A 15753-nucleotide genomic window follows, 5' to 3' on the forward strand; every position below is an offset into this window, starting at 1 on the left:
ACTGCAGAGCAGACACACAAAGGACATGTCTCCACTGCAGAGCAGACACACATAGAACCTGTCTCCACTGCAGAGGAGACACACATAGAACCTGTCTCCACTGCAGAGGAGACACACATAGAACCTGTCTCCACTGCAGAGCAGACACACAAAGGACCTGTCTCCACTGCAGAGGAGACACACAATGGACCTGTCTCCACTGCAGAGCAGACACACATAGAACCTGTCTCCACTGCAGAGGAGACACACAATGGACCTGTCTCCACTGCAGAGGAGATACACATAGAACCTGTCTCCACTGCAGAGCAGACACACAAAGGACATGTCTCCACTGCAGAGCAGACACACATAGAACCTGTCTCCACTGCAGAGGAGACACACATAGAACCTGTCTCCACTGCAGAGGAGACACACATAGAACCTGTCTCCACTGCAGAGGAGACACACATAGAACCTGTCTCCACTGCAGAGCAGACACACAAAGGACCTGTCTCCACTGCAGAGGAGACACACAATGGACCTGTCTCCACTGCAGAGCAGACACACATAGAACCTGTCTCCACTGCAGGGCAGACACACATAGAACCTGTCTCCACTGCAGAGCAGACACACATAGAACCTGTCTCCACTGCAGAGCAGACACACATAGAACCTGTCTCCACTGCAGGGCAGACACACATAGAACCTGTCTCCACTGCAGAGCAGACACACATAGAACCTGTCTCCACTGCAGAGCAGACACACAAAGGACCTGTCTCCACTGTAGATCTGTCACGCCTGTTCCTGCTCTCCCTCCCTGGCGCTTGAGGACGCCGGGCTGCCCTGCATTACGCACTCCTGTCACCATCATTACGCACACCTGCTTCCCTCGTCACGCCCATCAGCGATTCATTGCACTCACCTGGACTCAATCTCCTGTGTTATTTCCTTCCCTATATCTGTCTGTTCCTCAGCTCTGTTCCCCGCTTCAGCATTGTATGTCTTTGTTTTACCCGGTTCAGATGCTGTTCCTGTCCTGTTCCATGTCTGTGCTAAATTAAATGTTCAACTCTCCGATCCTGCTTCTCATCTCCAGCGTTAGTTCTTACAAGATCAGACACACAAAGGACCTGTCTCCACTGCAGAGCAAGCACACAAAGAACATGTCTCCACTGTAGATCAGACATACAAATGACCTGTCTCCACAGTAGAGCAGACACACAAAGGACCTGTCTCCACTGCAGAGAAAACACACAAAGGACCTGTCTCCACAGCAGAGCAGACAAACAAAGGACCTATCTCCACTGTAGATCAGACATACAAATGACCTGTCTCCACAGTAGAGCAGACACACAAAGGACCTGTCTCCACTGCAGAGAAAACACACAAAGGACCTGTCTCTACTGCAGACATACAAATGACCTGTCTCCACTGCAGAGCAAACACACAAAGGACCTGTCTCCACTGCAGACACATAAAGGACCTGTCTCCACTGCAGAGTAGACACACAAAGGACCTGTCTCCACTGCAGAGCAGAATCACAAAAGACCTGTCTCCACTGCAGAGCAAACACACAAAGGACCTGTCTCCACTGCAGACACATAAACGACCTGTCTCCACTGCAGAGTAGACACACAAAGGACCTGTCTCCACTGTAGAGCAGACACAAAGGACCTGTCCCCGCCGCAGATCAGACACACAAAGGACCTGTCCCCGCCGCAGATCAGACACACAAAGGACCTGTCTCTACTGCAGCGTGCAGACAGACACACAAAGAACATGTCTCCACTGCAGCGAGCAGACACACAAAGGACCTGTCTCTACTGCAGCGTGCAGACAGACACACAAAGAACATGTCTCCACTGCAGCGAGCAGACACACAAAGGACCTGTCTCCGCTGTAGATCAGACACACAAATTACCTGTCTCCACTGCAGAGCAAACACACAAGGGACCTGTCTCTACTGCAGCGTGCAGACAGACACACAAAGAACATGTCTCCACTGCAGCGAGCAGACACACAAAGGACCTGTCTCCACTGCAGAGCAGACACACAAAGGACCTGTCTCCACAGTAGAGCAGATACACAAAGGACCTGCCTCCACTGCAGAGAAAACACACAAAGGACCTGTCTCCACAGTAGAGCAGACACACAAAGGACCTGTCTCCACTGCAGACACACAAATTACCTGTCTCCACTGCAGAGAAAATACACAAAGGACCTGTCTCCACTGCAGACACACAAAGAACCTGTTTCCCCTACAGAGTAGACACACAAAGGACCTGTCTCCACTGCAGCGTGCAGACACACAATGGACCTGTCTCCACTGTAGAGCAGACACACAAATGACCTGTCTCCACTGCAGATCAGACACACAAAGGACCTGTCTCCACTGCAGCGAGCAGACACACAAAGGACCTGTCTCCACTGCAGACACACAAAGGACCTATCTCCACTGCAGAGCAAACACACAAAGGACCTGTCTCCACTGCAGCGAGCAGACACACAAAGGACCTGTCTCCACTGCAGACACACAAAGGACCTATCTCCACTGCAGAGCAAACACACAAAGAACCTGTCTCCACTGCAGCGGGCAGACACACAAAGGGCCTGTCTCCACTGCAGCGGGCAGACACACAAAGAACCTGTCTCACTGCAGTGAGGAGACACACAAAGGACCTGTCTCCACTGCAGCGAGCAGACACACAAAGGACCTATCTCCACTGCAGTGGGCAGACACACAAAGGACCTATCTCCACTGCAGCGGGCAGACACACAAAGAACCTGTCTCACTGCAGCGAGCAGACACACAAAGGACCTGTCTCCACTGCGGTGAGCAGACACACACAGTGTAGCTTGTCTGTATACTGTTCCTACAAGGAAATTATTTTGCAGCTGTGTGGAAACGGCTCCAGCGGCAGTGGGTCGCCACACAAGAACATGTCCCTGTGCCAACCTGATGTGGCCCTCTATCTGTGCCCCGGCGGGCATTAAAGACAGCGCCCATAATGCACTGGCACCAGTGGTGTAAAGTACTTAAGTAAAAATACTTTAAAGTACTACTTAAGTAGTTTTTTGGGGTATCTGTACTTTACTTTACTATTTATATTTTTGCCAACTTTTACTTTTACTTCACTACATTCCTAAAGAAAATAATGTACTTTTTACTACATACATTTTCCCTGACGCCCAAAAGTACTCATTACATTTTGACACGAAAATGGTCAAATTCACACACTTAACATCCCTGGTCATCCCTACTGCCTCTGATCTGGCGGAATCACTAAACACAAATGCTTCATTTGTGAATTATTTCTGAGTGCTGGAGTGTGACTCTGGTTATCCGTCAATAAAAAAATGTAATAAAAATTGTGTCGTATCGTTTGCTTAATTTAAGAAACGTTAAATGGTTAACACTTTTACTTTTGATACTTAAATACATTTTAGCAATTACATGTACTTTTGATACTTAAGTATATTTAAAACCAAATACTTCTAGACTTTTACTCAAGTAGTATTTTACTGGGTGACTTCCCCTTTACATGAGTCATTTTCTATTAAGGTATCTTTTCTTTTACTCAAGTATAACAATTTCGGGGGGTTTTCACCACTGACTGGCACTCTCAAATGAGTCCTTTTGGTCTGAAGATTTATGCCCAAACTTACAGCATAAGGACAGGAGGTTGGAATAGACCAATATCATATCTGACATTTTTTGGGCACATTTTCAGTAATGTCTGTCCTCCCAGACAGATGTTACAGTCTTACATTTTTCTGATCTCTGAGAAAATCTATTTTTACGGTGTCCATATTAGGATACCCTCAGAGTCATAAGGAGTGCTTCACTCTGACTTATCCGTCTCATCTTTGCTCTCTAGGTTATGGCCAGGGATGATGATCTGGGTTCCAATGGCCAGCTGAGTTACATGCTGAGCGGTGGGAACGAAGAAGGAGCCTTCAGTCTGTCGTCCAATGGTCAGCTGATCCTCACCCAGACCATGGACCGTGAGGCTCAGGGGAACTACACCCTCGTCATCACGGCAACCGACTCCGGTAAGAACTGCTGAGAGCGGTCAACTTATAATCTTCAAGTGTTTCTAGCATTTTGACACGACAGCATGAAGATGGACAGCGACTGTTTTATTATGTGTCGTCATCTATTGGTGTTCGAAGTGGCACACCTGTGCTAAATGCCTACCATATTCAACATGTTCAACTTAGTGTCTATCATCTCCTTGAAAAGAGAGCCAATATCTGGCGAAGGAAGAGCGATGCTCCGTAGGATGCATCTGTGTTACATCACATGGACATAGACCCAAGTATCTTAACATAAAGCAAATATTTCAACAAATCATGGAGTTCATTCTTATTTCACACTGTAAGCTACGCATTGTTTTGTCATGCAAATGTCCATTTTAGGGATATTATGTTTGACGATATATGGTATCGTTTTGACAGCTAGTTGTCTGTACCTGCACCGAAACTCCAGTATTTTTCTTTCATCGCTTGATCTCCAGCTTCTTTTTAAATAGGGAGCCAATATGTTTCCAGCACTTTTATTTCCATGACTGATCAAACCTCATTTTCTCATGCTCTCTCTTGTCCCTCTGCAGCAGACATATGGTGAGCAATACATCTAATCGCAATAAATTGGAACATCGAATCGCAATAAAATTACTGTATCGAATCGCAATACATATAGAATCACGATACATATCGTTCCGGCACCTAAGTATCGTGATAATATGATATTGTGAAGTCCCGGGTAATTCCCAGCCCTAATTATTTCCGCGCAAGGCTTTTTAAGTATATCCCGGAAAACCTTGTTGCAGCATTTGATAGAATAGGGCCCTTCTCTGTTTGTTTGGATACGGTGGTGGAGCTTGTTTTAGACAGATAAAAGGTCAGGTTGTTATTCCATAGAGGTCGGTAAATATGCAGTTAAGCGAGTACATGCGTATCCTCGTCCGAGCCAAATCACATGGTATGTAAGTTAAGTATATGTTTCTTTGGTCTACTCTGGCATGGCCGTCATGGTGAAAGGGTGGTTCTGTTTAATTCCTGGACTGACCATGTGACCAGTAGTAATGATGGGTATTTTTGACTTGGCATTGACTTTGGTGAGAAATTGTACAGTAAAGAGATTCACTCTCTGTAGTGTGCGATAATGTTGGATAGTGCGCATTAGGATAATGGATTATAGTAGGAGCTTCCCTCTTTGCAATGTCTCAAAGGTGTATTGTGTCAGACCCTGGGTGGCATCTTGGCCCAGTGTTTGTTTTGGACATATGCAAAGGATTTAAAGGCACAATCTATAACTTTAATATCCAGTCAAAAGTACTGCCTCTGCACTTGTCTTTTAAAACTGTGGCAGTGACAAAGCCATGAAATGTGACACAACTATACTTATTTTGTCTGATTTGTTACTTGCTCAAATTCAGAGATTTTGAATATCATGATTAACTAGACAATTCTAAACCAATTATGACAAGTATTGGGTTCCTTTTTATATCTGCTCTAAAAGTATGCCATTTCTTAAAGCCCTGTCAACAAATCCAAATATTTTGATAGAACATTTTGGAAGTTTTACCAATGAAAATGCAAAAAGAGGGATTTGAGTAGAAAATTGAAAAACCCATAATCACAGTACAGTCAAAATTACCCTGTTGAGGCTGAGGCTAAGACAGGGAGGGAAACTGTTTTCCCAATTACTATCTGGCAGGACATCTTTAAGGTAGATGTTGAATATGTTAATTTTAACTCTTTGTTTACTGCAAGACCACTTCTTAAAAAGTTAATTACAGTAGTTTTGGAAAGTGTTTTAATTGCACAATTCAGAACTAGCTGTCTTGTCAAATTGATGATGCCTTTGGGTGACGTAAAGTAGGCCTATGATTAGTTATGTGTAGTTAAAATATGGTTGATGTGTGGATCATGGAAGGAATTCCACTTCAGGGCTTGTTTTGCTCCTCTATCTTGTGGCTGCCACTCTTTCAGGGTCTATCTGAGGGTTTCAACGAAGGTAAACTCATTAACCGGTGGCTGAGTGGAATTTCAGGGCCAACTCTGTTGAGTGGAATCTGTCATGAAATGTATGGAAACAAAAGAGCTCTCTGGTGCTGGTTCTCATAATGCTTCCTGGCTGGGGAACAGGGAGTTTGGCACGCTCCTGTCAATGTTTGGAACTCCGCGCTCTGGCCCGAAATGTGGCACAAATACAAGCTGCATAAAGGTGTTTTACAAAGAGGCTTGTTGAAAGGAGACTTGAAGATCAGATCCCCTTGCAGTGGAAAGTTGTTGGCATAATTTCTGAGGGAAAAGTGTGACCAAGAGAGAAAGATAACGGGACTGTGGAGTCCCAGGCAACTGTAATAGCTATATGGGGTTTAACATCAAACATCTGGCATCACCTGAAGGAAAATCAGATTTGTAGCCCACTGCCTAGCCACATAGCAGTACAAGTTATCCCCCTCATAGAAAAATGTAGGACAATAAAAAATCTGAACACATACACACACATACAATAGACATTGGACACACACACGCTACAATATGTTGGCAATGAGTGATACTGGAACTGTTTTACTCAGCCACCACAGTTTCAAAAAACACATTTTCTGTATGACATGTTGGTAAGTTATAGTAGCAGCGAACCTTGAGTATGCATCGTTAACTTTCATAGAGTTGCTTCTCACAAAACAGGAATTTTAGAAGGCCATATGTTTACAGTGCAGTTCATGTATTAACTCAGATTGTTTTGTTTGTTTACATTTACAGTAACACTAGCAGAAGTTCGAAAGTGTTGTGAAGAAGAGAAAAGAAAACACTGATGTGATTTACTGGTTAACCTTGTGTTCTTTCCTCACAGGGGGGATTGAAATGAAGGGGGAGAAGTGTTATAGTGTGGACACTTTATAAATAATTACATTGAATATGTATTGTACTTACCTGCAGTATAGTAGGATTGCTATTCATATGTGCATGGTTATTATTGGCATTGGCATTGACCGTGACCTTTGATGAGGTCATCACTCGGAGACAGATCTGTACAAGGCGACTCTATCACATGTTGAGTTGGCTGTATCGCTTTTCTGTATTTGTACCGTTTGTACATGGCTGTACACCTTTTATTTCTTAGGTTGAAAATGATGGAAAGTCATATAGAAATGCATGTGGGCATTCCTTGTCAAGTTACTACACTAACTGTTGATGCAACCTGAAGGCATTATTCATGCATTCATTTAGGCTGTCTTGGGAGCCATTCTCTGTTGTGAATGCTTACAGCACAATTATAATGCACGATAGACTACTGCCTTTGTGTAATGCTAGATGACATTGAACGTTAACAAGTTGTGCTCACTCTCATACTGTAGAATTTCTCCATTGTCTAGTGCACGTGCGTGTGGTGAGAACGTCCCCGGAGGAACATTGACATGCACCACGTTTGGTCCCATTTATTAAAGAGGAGGACACAGTAAATCCCCCAGCCCATGCCTATGGCGGCGCTTGCCATTGCATAGAAATCCCCTCTTTCACATCTCGCCATAGGGCCAAAGTGTGTGTACTTTCTCCCTTTCAGGTCTAAACGACCGCTTAGCAGATAAAGGACTGTAATGGACGTCCCATTTGAATGCAGGATCTTTTATGAATCTGGTCTGTAAACCTCCTAGGTTTCTTAAATATTTCCCGTGTAGGATTCATCCCTGTTAGGAACGAATGGTCTGGTCATCTTAAAGATGATCTTTGTCTTGGATTATAATTATTGCTTTTTAAAAGAGGTTTTTGAGAGATGTCTCACCTCGCCCCTACTGTGCTTTAGTACTTAGCTCAGTAGAATGATTTCAATGGAAAGTGAAGCTAACAAAGTTTGGAGAATTACTGATATGTGTTGTAAAAGCATAGATGGGACCTTGCCAAATCATTGTCCAAAGCTGGCCACAATAAATATTTAATGGGGTCCATTTCTGAAGTCCTCTCCAAGGCAGACTAGTGGCAACACAAGACGAGGCCAAATAAAATATCAGGTTCCTCAAATGAACTTTAACAGACCTGTAACATTCTCGATCAACTCTTAAAAACCGGCGCAGTAACAATGTGGTCTTGCAGGACGTTCTTTTTCTTATGCCTCTTTTTCCACTTCTGGTTTCTGGTCCACTTAACAATTGCGGGAACATGATGTTTGTGTAAATAGCTTTAGTGTCTAATAAGTGTTTTAAAGAGGTGGTGTGGGTTGGATGATTAGTGCTTTGCGGCAGCCAGGAGATCCACGTTTTAAAAACCGCGGCTCTCTGTGATCCTCTCAACCATGATCACACCACTAACACGCAACACAGTTCATCTCAAATAAGCGATTTGCCGCCGCAATAATTCCAATGGTGTCTTCTAAGTTGTACTCCATAGGCATTGAAAACGAACGGCATAGACGGCTCTTCAGTTGTTACTCTTTTTCACTTTTGGAAACAGCAGAAAAACATGTCATTTAAAAGACCTGTGGGCCTACTGGACGACAACAATGTCAAAACCATTGAACAGTTCAGCAAATGAAAAGCGTCATGGTAATAAAAGCACAAAAGGCAAATCACTTCATAAACTCCCAGTACGTGCCCTGCAGTAGGAGAAAATGGCAGTTTGTCTATGAATGGACTTTTCCTGTCTGTCTGCAAACCGCCAACCCCTATTCATAACATAATGGGGGAAAAATATGTCTAACCATTCAGACACAGCACTCCATAAATAACTGAAAGCTCTATAACATTTTAGGTATAATTTGATGAATACTTCTGAGATTGCTGTATTATTAGAACTAGGGTTTTGAAACGGGGAGTGGTCTGTTGTGTATAGCTGGGAATATCCTTTTATATTATCTCGCTCATTAAGTGTGAGAAAAAGCCCTGTTTACTTTGTTACATTTCGCAAAAGCTGCAGTGGGATAGCTTGTACCCTACAAACACAGCTTCACCATCCCCATTCAGGCGTGTTGGAGCGGGCACATTAAAAGGAGCTTTGGTCGCAAAGCAACAGGTTCTCAGGAGGAGAAAAATGTCAGTGTCGGGCGAGATGGCGGCCAATTCACTGTGAGTAATGATGTGTTTTATTTACGCCGTCCCAAAAGAACACAATCTAGCCGCTGTTCATAAAGCGTAATTAACAGTTTAGCCTTAAACTCCCAGCTACAGATGGCTGTCAGATAAATGTACACATCCATCCTTCTTCCTAAGTCAACCTGTCTGGGGCTTCCAACTTTAATGAACCCTAGAGTTTGGACAACGATGCTATTGTTCTGATGAACCAGGGTGTTCAACGAGAGATCACTCAATGATTTTGAAGGCAGAGATTATCCCCAGTGTCAGTAAGACACCCAAACCCAGCTCTTACCACTGCTCAGACTGGCCAATCCCTGGAGGACACAACAACCGTTCTCAGGGGGATGCAGCCATTTCCTTCAAGTCAACTCCCTGCACAGATCTCCCTGTGTGGCATATGTTCACCAACCAGCTTCAGATAGTTTAATTGTAATTATATGTCTTTTGTACCCCCTCCAGCTCTGAAAGGATGGCCCATGCCACCTTTTCCAGGGCTAATGTGATTTGTCCTCTGGTAATGTACACTAATAAGGTGCTTAGACTCGGCCATATGTTTATGCTAGACAATGCTTACTGGGGAAGGCTTATGGCCGGCTTACAGGGAAAGCTGTCAGTGTGTGTTTAAGCCAGAGCAGGCAAAGCAGATGGAACACAGCACTCCCAGTGAGTCTTCAGGGCTTGTTATTTTGGACGCTGACACTTAAGGGTTATTTAGGGTTCTCCCATTCGCTCATTTGATCCCACCAATAACAAACATTTTAGGCGCACAGGCTTAAATGCAATAATTGCATATTAGGAAGGAATTGAACATTGTTCTTCTCACGACCACTCCAGTCTCTTCGGTATAATTTAGAAATATCAAATACAGTTATGTTTTGGTCTCAGCTGGCCGAATTGTCATTGAGCGAGCCTAGGGGGAATGAATCATGCTTAAATTGGTATTGCTTTTCTGATTGAATTAAAGTGGTGAGGGATCCTCATACTGCGTTAGTGCTTAAAGTATTTATCTGAGGTGTTGTGTTTCTGCCTGTGAAATGGGCTATGATGACTCAATGTCTCTATCATTGTCTTATATCTCCCGTACTGTTGATGGAATCTACACGGTTATCTGAATACCATCAGCCTGTAGTCTTGTAAAATAAAAAGTGATCTGTGGAGACAGGCCTCTCGTCAGGACTTAGCTTGGGGTTAGCATGTAGCAACACTATTGCAGAGCTTGCTGACATCACTATGAGTCTCGGGGCAATCCTTGTCTTGGAAACAAGGTACCATGAGATAAAATATTTTCTGATTGAAAGAGCACATTTCTCATGCCCAAACCCCATTTCTTCATGTTGTAATCTCCAAGACATATTTTTATTAAATATATACACTTTGAGCCAGTCGCCAAACAATGAGTGGCGTTTGCTGGCAAAACATTTTAGAATCACAGCAAAGTCCCCCAAGTAATATATACAATGAGTCTCCCAAAGATGTGAGCGGTGTTGTTGATATGTCCCGGTGTGAGGTAAATACTGATCTATAAAAGTGTAATCATCAGGACAGGATTGTCAGGTCAGAGCAGTTTTCCTACACTCTTAGAAAAAAGGGTTCCAAAAGGGTTCTTCGGCTGTCCCCATAGGAAAATCCTTTTTGGTTCCAGGTTGAACCCTTTTGGGTTCCGTGTAGAACCCTCTATAGAAAGGATTCTGCATTGAACCCAAAAGGGTTCTACCTGGAACCAAAAAGGGTTCTTCAAAGGGTTCTCCTATTGGCTAAGCCGAAGAACCCTTCAAGATTCTAGATAGCACCTTTTTTTTCTTAGTTTAACCCCGGTGTAAGATGATGCTAATGAGGCTAACTCAAGTCCAATAGAGCAGAGGTGATATCTGACATTTCCAGCTCCTCAAGTGTAGTAAACAAGGTTCAGAAGGTTGATTTCAGCCTAATCTTTTTAGTTGAATCTTAAGTTAAGTAATTTTTTGAATCATGTAACTGTGTCTCGTGATGAATATTTAAGCCTTTTTTCCAGTGGATGTAATGAAGTTAGGCCCTGCCCTGGAGTATCACCGGAGATGGCACGAAAAAACATGGTGCGGTTTCATACTAGCTCGTAAATAGTGTCAAATACACAGAACTGCTGGTGCAGCAGGAAGAAAGAGCTCTCTGGGAACACGTTTTGTCTATGGAAACAATACTTTTTAACCACAATGAATGGCACCACCGCCGGTGCTGCAGACGTCCCAGTACAACTTTCCACCAGCTCTCTTTCCATGGCACGATGATGTAATTTGTCATATATCTGCAGGCCAGACAAGGTTTGCTTGCAGCCAAACCTACTGTATGCCTAGTTCTGCCATATCTCCCCAGGCTCAAGCCATCGGTCACAAGTGGTGGAAACGTTCACCATTCAAATCAGCTAAATTGTTGACCTTGATACTTTGGTTGCCAGATTCCAGTGCAGACTGTTTGGATGAGATGCTGGCATTTTCAACAGCAGTTTTTTTGGAGAGAGCATCCTATTGAAACAACGTCAACTTCTCACTTTGTTATTCCTCCAGTCACAGTCACAATTTTGAACTTGTCTTGTTATCAATATGGGTGGGAACTTAGCGTTATATTGGTGTGGGTGGTAGCTATGCTCTCTTCCTCCCGTATTCAATGTCACAGAAGCCGTCATGGAATGTTTTCTCCTAACCAAAACTATGCATCAGCACCATACTTTGCATACTTGTATTTGCACACAGTATTTTATTCCATGATGACTGAATCTGTGAGCCCACAGAATGTAGTACGAGATCTTCAGAACTACATACACATTATGGACACACAGCAGGTCAAAATGAAGAAACTATTGTTATGTGATAGCAATGATCCCTGGGAGGTTAAGAAGTAGACTGCGGAGAGAGTAGGATGGTGTGGGACTGATCCACACAGAAAGATATGGAAAATACCTCATTTGAACCATGGCTGTCAACAAGGGTGAGTTCAGTGCAGGTTTAGGGTCAGAGAGGAGTGTTTCGTGGGGTTTAAGGCCGGGGGGGTGGGGGGTGGGCTTTCTTCAGGCTTACCCGTGGATTAGCTAGGGTAACAGAGTCTGTCCCTAGCACCCAGCCCCTGGTGCGCTGGTGGTGGGGTGCTTGGTACCGGGTCAGGGGTCACACAAATGCAATGGCTGCTTCGGTTCTCCGGTGGCGGTGACTTCACATCCTCCCGAAAAGTGAAATGTCTGGACGGAGGCCAAAAGTATCCCACCTAAAAATACAAACAATCGGTCAAGGAGTTGCAGACCAGAACATCCTTAGCCGGCAACATTGCAGGGCTCTTACGAGTTGTTGTCTGCCAAACAGAGCTTGCCCGAAAACAGTGGCTCAGCGTTCCCTACCTTAAACTGATGCAGAAACCTCCTGACATGGATTAAGAGGATCAGTTGTAGAGTGGCAGCCATTTAATCTGCTTCCATAACAACCCGTGAAACAATGACTCCATCTTGTCAATCCCGTCACGTTGCACGCGTGTATGGGTGATGACACTAAGCATAGAGACCGACATGTAAATCACATCGGACCACTACTAAGCAGTTTGCTGACTCATATGTTTTGATACTGGTGCCACTGGTTATGTAATTTAATGATGACAATCCAAATTAATGCTATTTATAGTATTCAGTGTTCCATGCATTTCATTTGGGGGGGTCTTAAAAAATGTATTGCTTTTGAATGAGCAAATTCGTAAGTAAAGGCTGCCCTATTTTCTACTTTGAAACACCTTGCTTGAAATTATGTACTGCATGATGATCGTAAATGACCTTGTCATATGCGCTTTTCAAAGTCTAACAAGGCCTAGAGTTGCTAATAAACATACAATTGTGAAAATTAGCAACTTTTCTTGAGGCAAAGCAATGAATGACTCATCCTTGTAATGACTCACCAGTATAAAGTTTGCGGTTTCTGTGCCTGGTATTTTGGGATGAAACTGTTGACTCTTTCGCTGTGTATGTTATCATTTATTTTGTAGTGGAATGCGTTTTTTGTTTGGGGTGTTTGTAACAATTTGAAGTGTGTTTGTGCTAACAACTGCTGTGCTGATCATAGCAGCTGAATGCATGAAGGATTTAGCTAAATCTGCAGGTATTAGATGAAGTTATTTCATTTAACATAAGTATTTGGGAAGGATTTCTTGCATTAGTGCCATCACCCCACCGCTCATTCAATAAATATAAGGCTCTTCGCCGTACCATAATCCCTTTGTCATCCAAATGAGCAGATAAGCATTAGTTATGCGGCAAAGAGCTTATGAGCATGTGTTATTAATGAACATGATCTTTACACATCAAGAGAGCCTTCCTGGCTCTAAGGGATATGCTCCATATTGTTCCCCTGCATTACATTCTGGAGTTTCTGTATGTTTTGATTATGCACAGGCTCCAGATCAAGAGAGATTATTCATGGCCTCTTTCCAAATGTTTATTTTATTATTGTATTATTAATCCGTACCTCTGCACAAGATTCAATTATTTGATGTTAACAGCTGAATATACAGTTGCATATTAGCCACAAGTTCATTGGTAACACTTTACATTTACAGACCATCTAAAGAGAAGTTTGTGAAGGGGCAACTTGAGCCAGCAGATGTTTGAACCTCTCTGTATTTCTGCTTTGCAGTTGGTTTTCATCTACTATTGATTTAAATCCATCCCTCAGGGCCCGGAGAGCCTTATTTCGTCACTCGCTTGGCGAAAGAACGGCTAGATTTTTGCTAAAAATAGACATGTTCTGTTCTCTCGATTTCCACAAAGTAACTCACTGCGTGCTGCTTGCCTCAAAATAGATACCGGTACCTCAGCAACCAGACTACATCTATGATGTCCAAGACCCAGGGAAGGACACGTTCTAAAGATTCTGTTTCAGAGCTATTGATGTCTCTTGACGTGTTGTGTGTTGATGTGGCAGCATGGCTCAGAAAGCAGGACTGGTGGTGACCGAAGACGTTTGCTGGATTAAATGCAGGGATCTTGTGGTGCAGTCCCTGCAAGGATATAAATTGCTTCAGCATGTAAACGATAAACCCGCACAATAACTCATCTTTCACACAAAATGATATTCTAACTGCGCTCATATGGAACTGCCTTAGGTATTTCAAATAGAGTTTTCTCTTGGTCCTTTGATATCCTCTCATTCCCTTTTTGTCTTTTTTCCTCCCCCTTTTATGACCAGGCTCTCCTCCCCTGAGTGGAACGGGTACGGTCACCGTCTTGGTAGATGACGTCAACGACAACGTCCCTGTGTTCACCTCATCCACCTTCCACACCACCATTGCAGAGGACGCCCCCACCGGCACTGACGTGCTCCTGGTTAACAGTTCCGACGCAGACGTGGGCCTCAATGGTATCATAAGGTACATCCCAGAGACAGACGTCCACCCCACTCCGTCCCTAGGGTCATAGGCGGGCTCCTGTACCCCAAGTCGGACATTTTACTCAGATCGGACCCCCGCCTGTTCACCCTCCCCTCGACCCGGTACCCCCAATGGGGAGGCGCATGGGGGTAAGGCAACTTGCCCCACTTTCCCAAAACATTGTAATGAGGATGTTAATTGGCTATGACAGAAGTAGTATCGGGGGTTCCACAGGTTCTAGGCCTTACTGGAAATCAGAACCAGTTGCCATCAGTTATTAGTTTCAATTCTCACAGCCCATTAACTTGGGCTTTTTTACTTCTGCTTCTGGACTGTTTGGACCACTTCTGGTTGTAGACAGTTTGGTTGTTTGTTGTCCGAATAAGTCTGTGTTCCGCCTGTGTTCACACTTTATTCCATAATTTGTCACCAGTTTCAGGGGAAATGCTTTTCTAGGAAGCCTTTTCAAAATATGTGCTCTTGTGTACATGTATATGTCAGTATACGTTTGTGTCTGCGACTTACTGGAAACTTCTGAAAAGTTGAGTGAAACACTATCCTCTTTGGGAAACCAAAAAAGTATGGCTCTTTGGTCACAAAGAATTCCGGGGTGTCTCCAACCCTGAACTTCAGCAGAGAGCAGCTTGAATTAGAAGCCTCTGTGAGAATGAAAAAATACAGGAGAAAATGGAAGTACTAACTTCCATAGAAGAAGATAGAATATTAAGATGGATACTGATAGAATATTAAGATGGATACCTTAAGAATTGGGTAATGCTTTGCGTGATAGATGGTGCTTTCTTCAAACCAAAGAAACAGTAAGGAAGTTATATTAGATCTGTGTTTTTCTATTAAATGTACTCTCTGTCTCTTTAAAGCTGTGCCCTCCACATGTCCTCTTCTGTGTGTCCCTACAGTTACAGCTTGACTGGAGGCAACGGTCAGTTTTCCATTAACCCAGGTACAGGCCAGATCATCACCAGCTCCCTACTGGACCGGGAGGCCAGAGCCAACTACCAGCTCCTAGTTGTGGCCACAGACGGGGGGCAGCCCCTGGGCATGTCCAGCTCCGCCACTGTGTCAGTGGTGGTGGCTGACATCAACGACAACCCTCCCCGCTTCCACCACCACCCCTACGTCACACACATCCCCGCCTTCACCACAGCAGGTTGGTTCAGATTTGATCAATTCATCTTAATTTCAAATGTTAATGTTCTTCTATATCGAATTATATCATGCTTACACAGTATAATATATGATTAAATAATTAAAGTGTACTGTATATGAACTCCTATGAAATTATTACTTTTGTGAA

General features: G+C 43.7%; 1 protein-coding gene across 1 annotated transcript in view; it reads left to right on the forward strand.

The window, feature by feature from the left end:
* The window catches only part of LOC120046971 (protocadherin Fat 4-like), a 103165-nt gene that overhangs the window by 69770 nt on the left and 17642 nt on the right, over positions 1-15753 (forward strand). The window contains exons 6-8 of the mRNA XM_038992522.1: positions 3858-4032; positions 14258-14438; positions 15356-15606. Of these exons, the coding sequence (XP_038848450.1) occupies positions 3858-4032; positions 14258-14438; positions 15356-15606 (607 nt within the window). The remainder of the gene's footprint in view (positions 1-3857; positions 4033-14257; positions 14439-15355; positions 15607-15753) is intronic.

The sequence above is a fragment of the Salvelinus namaycush genome, chromosome 5, assembly GCF_016432855.1.
Source record: "Salvelinus namaycush isolate Seneca chromosome 5, SaNama_1.0, whole genome shotgun sequence".
Lineage (NCBI taxonomy): Eukaryota > Metazoa > Chordata > Actinopteri > Salmoniformes > Salmonidae > Salvelinus > Salvelinus namaycush.